This window comes from Cryptomeria japonica, chromosome 5 (assembly GCF_030272615.1).
Source record: "Cryptomeria japonica chromosome 5, Sugi_1.0, whole genome shotgun sequence".
Classification (NCBI taxonomy): Eukaryota; Viridiplantae; Streptophyta; class Pinopsida; order Cupressales; family Cupressaceae; genus Cryptomeria; species Cryptomeria japonica.
Window position 1 is genome coordinate 628,888,640 of NC_081409.1, and position 6,000 is coordinate 628,894,639.

The 6,000-nt window shown below is 30.7% G+C and overlaps 1 protein-coding gene across 1 annotated transcript; it reads right to left on the reverse strand.

Moving 5' to 3' along the window:
• Positions 1 to 4,860: 4,860 nt before the first annotated feature.
• LOC131055062 (pathogenesis-related protein 1C) lies at positions 4,861 to 5,685 on the reverse strand. Its single transcript, XM_057989688.2, has one exon. The coding sequence runs from the start codon at positions 5,650 to 5,652 to the stop codon at positions 5,137 to 5,139; it is 516 nt and encodes a 171-aa protein (XP_057845671.2). The 5' UTR covers positions 5,653 to 5,685; the 3' UTR covers positions 4,861 to 5,136.
• Positions 5,686 to 6,000: the final 315 nt, after the last annotated feature.

Genomic DNA, 6,000 nt, shown 5'->3' on the forward strand with positions numbered 1-6,000 from the left:
CTATGCCACAATGGAACTAACTTCAATGGCAACATGGTCAACCTCAATGGCAACCTAGTCAACCTCAGTGGTACTCTAATCAAGAACAATACCAACAATGGCAAATTAGGGTCCAATACACCCTTAGAATTAAAATCAACCTTTTTTTACTAGACCTACATAGAATAGTAATAATGGATAGGTGAATCAGCCTCAAATTCTTACATGACTAGTCCCGAACCCAAAGAATAAGCATACATATGAAGTTGATCAGAATATTGTAGGGTTGAATATGAATGATTCTAATGATATTTTTTTTTATAACAAGAACAATTCCAACAAAACATGTGATTCAAGAACAAGAGGGAGAGGAACCTTATAAGAAGTAGGAGGATAATTAGAAAATTCAAACAAATGAGCCTCTCCCTAAGAATGCTCCATTTCTTGAAAGCCTAAGACAAGAAGCTCAAAGGCATCTTGAAGAAAAACATGACCACTCTCAACTTTTGAGAGAACTAAAAAAGATCAGCATTGGGATTCCATTGTTAAGGGCCATTGAAGACATCCCTGAAACAAACCACGCCATAGAAGCTCTATGTCTAAAAACTCTAGGAAGAAAGAAGAAGATGCCATCTACCATTCAAGTTGGGGGAAACTATCTAATATTTTATCAGAAAAGCTAATACCTCAAAAATATGGTGATTCTGGGAGTCTGGTAATTACTTTGAGCATATTAGGATTCGATATTTCCAATGTATCAATAAACTTGGGAGCTGCTATAAATGTTATAACAACGGATATAGCAGAGCAGTTAGTCTTGATTGAGATGACACCTACAACTACAGTCCTTCAATAAGCGTATTAATCAATTGCTAAACTTGTGAGGGTCCTAGAAGATATCATGGTGACTATAGACAATTGGGACTACCCTATGGATTTTCTTTTTCTTTTAGAGAAAGAAAAAGAAGAATAGTTATCCCATCATCTTAGGAAGACGTTGACTGGTATGTTGCTTCTCTCATAGGCTATCACTCAGGGAATATGACCATCTTTAATGGCATCAGACAAAACAGATTGAAAAAAGTCCGAAATAATGTCTCCACAGACAGATACAACGACAGCCGGAATTGAGGTGATTTCTGAAAATTCAAAGGATTTTTAACATCAAAATGATGCTAGGTTTGCAAACTAGTCTATGGGAGGGGGCGAATAATGAATCTCTATCAAACACTCAATTCTCTGAAATGGGAAGGAAAATTGCTTGGACAAAGCTTTAGTCCAAAGCTTTATATTATGTTAGAAAAATTAAGAATACGTAATAAAGTTGGTCACATTGGATCGATCAAGAAACAAATCAATTACCACAATCAAACATGAGCAAGAATGAACAATAGAGATCAAAATGATATGAGATGAAGAAACAAACCAATTACCACAATCAAACATAAGCAAGAATGAACAATAGAGATCAAAATGATATGAGACAAATTGATATGAAAGATGATCCATTGAAATGATGCAATGTACAATTGAGCTTTCTTATATAGACAAGGGATGATGGAATAGTTACAAATACCCTTGAAACAAAATTAAATGCATGATGCTCTATGAGACTAATATTAAATAATGATCTATGACTCATCTCTATCTAGAATGACACCTATGATAATTAACACGGACAATATTAAATGAGAGTTCCATGTGACAACTATACTATGCTAAGTAAACTTAACACATATGAATAGGTTCTAACTAAGAACTAGTTATAATATATCCTTATTCACACCATCCTTTTTTCTAAACATATAATCCAAGATGTCCAAGATGGGATTTATTGTATGAATGTGTGTGCTTTCATGTTTATCAGTATTATAGCAAGGTGGGGTGAACCTCATCGTTTCCAAATATTGAGGAGATATATTCCACCTTTTGATTGCAAGGATCTTCGGGTTAGGTGGGTTAACATGTTCATTCTTAGAGTTTTAAATAAATATTATAATATTGAAATCTTTATGGAGGACAAAATTTGAAATGGTCTTGGAAAGAAACAAATGCAATTATATAATAGTAAGATAAGAGTGGCTAATAAACTATCTCATAAGTATATTTTATTTTCTTATTGATCTTTGAACTATAAAAGTAAAATTTTAATTTATAAATAAAAAATATAATTATCATTCAAAATATATCTTTATTCAAAATAGACATAAATGAAATACATGCACATAGTAGATGAACATCCTATCTTTATGTTAATAAGACAATAATGTATTAGATAAATTATTCTAAATTCTTTGAATACTATACTTGTGCTACTACAATGCAATTATATTTTAAAACATAAAGAACTTTATTATTCATCAAGCTTATTATCTATAAAAAAAATCTACATTTTTGTTATAAAGAGGGGGAATTCAATTGAGTCTAAGACCAAAACTATATATATATATAATATGAAGTATTTTATTTAGAATCCAATTCAATATTATCATAAAAAATATATTTGATAAAGTACAAAGTACTTCATTTATCAAATTCAATAGTATCTATGATATTTGGATACATTTGATAATAATTTTAAATCCCAAATTTTCTTTATGTAATTATTTTAATAAATAGATAAATTAAATATAAATATATTCAGATCAAAATTAATACCAATAAAAATAATGTAAATAATTTCAACTCAATTTTAAAGAGCCTATATTTATAAATATGTAAAACGAAGTAATACTCTAAACTAGCTAATCACATAGACCTTACTATTATCTAAAAACTTTGAAAAGAAAAACTTTTGTTATTGATTTGGTGATATGACTTTGTGTTGTTGCAGTTAAAGTGAAAAAATTCATTACATGGTGAGAGCTTCATAAATAATGAAGTAGATGTCTTTCCTCTTGGTATGAGACCGCATGGTTAGAAAGGTCATGCACAATATATGCGAAAATGAGGCACTTTAATAGTGAATTTAGGAGGAAACTCTTTCGCTGCTCTATACATAGACAAATTAGTAAACAATTCAGAAACACTATCTTGGGCCATTTAATGTAATAAAGGACTATCTTTAATGCATTTATTAGATTAAACAAAGGGATGGATTGATTATATAATTCTATAATCCAATTCTTTTGACAAATCAATGCAATAATTTAAAGGGATGAATTGATTGTGGAATTGGACTTGTAATGGGAACCTATTAACAAATCAAATGCAATAATTTAAGTATTTAATTGTTTGGCACTAGAGAAAACTTCCTTTTTATATTTCTTTTCTAGTACTTGGTGAGTTGCAAAAGATAATTATTGTGCAGAAATGACAGTTCATTTGTGTACCCTGGTTCCTAAAGGGCCAATCTTTCTAGTGTGGACATTTGACCCTATATAATAACTAATTAAAATTGAGTAATCAGTGTTTTTTTATATTTTAATTAATTATGATTTATCTTAAATGTCAATTATTATACTTGCAATTCAAAATTTTATAAGAAAAGATTTGAAATGATTTGAAATTTATTTTTTCTATCTTATCAAAAAATTATATCAAAATATTTTTGGTTTTTTATTAATAGTAAAATTTTAGTGATCATGACATAAAAGAGGGGAAAGTATAAAGATTTCAGAATAAATAATCATACACTTTAACATATTAAGTTATTCAATTACGTATTAAAGTTTATAAATTAGTAAAGATGCTTTTAATATATCTATTCAAAATATCTATAAGATCATGGTCTTGAAATATTCTATTTATCTAAAAATTATTTTATAATCTTTAGTTTTTAAAATGTATGACAATGGCTATATACATGATCATAACATGAAATAAACTATCGAAAAGAAGACCCTCATATATATAATCAATTTCTCATTCTCAAAATAAACCTTAACATATATTTGTAGTTCTAGTAGTGTACATCTAATTTTGTATATTATATTTTGAGTGAATCCTATAAATTATTGACATACTCAAAAATATGTTTTGTAAAAAAAATATTCAATAAATTTAATTTAATCAATCAGTTCCTTGATCTGGTCAATTCCTTGTCAATCACTCTATTTTTTGTCTAGATTTGGTAGTATTATAATAGTGGACATTACATCCATTATGCCATCAACATTAAGCTTTTAGCCCACTTTAATAAAGGTTCTTTGACCCTAACAATGGCCACTAGGAGTTTGGGATAGAAAGTGAATGAATTAAAAGTCAAAAGCCTTAATTCTTAAGTGATGTGATGAGTTTTGTATTCAAGCTCACCATAAGTTGAAACAATTATTAATTATGTTCGTGAAGAGATATTGTATGAGTGTTTCTACTCGACTTCGTCTAGTATCGATGTTAACCAATGATATGAAAGGTTCTAATGTTGATCCTACCTTGTACAAGCAACTTAATCTAAGCCTTATATACTTGACTTAAACATTTAACGAGATATCCTTTTGAGATAGATATGGTTTTAGCATTTCTTACTTCTCAAAAGGTTCCATATTATATGGTAGTAAAGAGAATGTTGATGTATGTATAAGGGACTTAATATTGTTATTTGATTTTCATCTCTTAAGAAGCTTGGAACTTGCAACAAATTTTGATTCAGATTCAATCACTTTTCAATCTTATGAAAATGATCGAAAATCCTTCATTTCTTAGCATTGTGAAAAATTGTCTACTAATGTCTTATTAACAACATAGGTTGAATATGTAATAGAAAATAAGATAGCAAAATGAATAACTTAGTTATGGTCTATTATTTTAATACTCTTCGTACCATCAACATGATCTTTATTAAAAACATTAGTTTTCTACAATCCATATTGATTAGTGAATGCTATTTTCAGATTCAATTATGTGAAATGCAAACAACTCTTATCCAATTGAATGAAAAAACAAAGTCAAAATGATTAAGCTTTGTGAGACAATACAATCGATGGATGTATAAAAATTACATCAAACACATCATCCAATGCTGTGTGACTCAAGTTCAGTATTCAAGATTGAGTACCGAATAGTTGATAGTTTCACAAACATATTTAGTTAAATAAAGCAAAACCTCACTGCACGGTAGCTATTATTTCAAGCAAATTACAAACCTTGACAAAGATAAACTCCATTCATTGACCCACCCATATAAGAGGCCAATACGTCTTATTGAGAGCCAAATACTTAGAAAGAGGAAACGGAAGTGAAGGGCGATGTCAAGTACGGCCTCTGGCCATTAAAATTCCCAGGTGGGTCATAATTGCAGGTAATGAAAAACGCACCATCATTACATTTAACACGAGCACACCCAACCTTCTTCGAATTCCTCCACACCACTTGAGTATAATGCCCACACTGTTTCCCTGGAGCGCATGAATTCGAATTATAATCATAAAATTGCTTCTCATTAACCCATGCATTCACAGCATCTGCAGGAGTAAATTCCCTTCCTTTACCCCAGAAAATATTTTCACCATAGGGACCCCCAGAATGCCTCAAAGCACAATCTCCCTTGCGTTGATTAGCATAGTTCTGCGCATAGGCAGCCACAGTATTGTCCCACACCAGAGGGCCTACACCCACTTGAGACCTGGCCCTATTGTGAGGGTCTAAATACTGTCTCTGCACAGTCTGCGCTGAACACAGTTGCACAAAGAAGAATAACAGAAGAAGCCAACACATCTTCATCATCTCTAACATATACTCTTTCTCTGAGAATATCTACACCAAATGCTGCTCTTTATAGCCAAACAAAGGGATGGAATTGGATTGATTGTAGAATTGGAATTCTTATCCAATCCTTTTGACAAATCAACGCAATAGTTTAAATGGATGAAATGATTATAGAATTGGAATTCTAATCTAATCCTTTTAACAAATCAACGCACTAATATAAAGGGATGAATTGATTGTAGAATTGGACTTGTAATCGAAACTTTTTTTGTCAAATCAACGTGGGTTTGCGCCGCCTCAGGTTGGCCCACCCTACAACTCTTTAATTATTTGGCAAAGGATAAGAATGGAAACCCAATGAGCAGATCGAACGAA

What these genes read in the sequence shown, in the direction of transcription:
- LOC131055062 (XM_057989688.2), bottom strand. Translation starts at nt 5,652, where the DNA reads ATGTTAGAGATGATGAAGATGTGTTGGCTTCTTCTGTTATTCTTCTTT.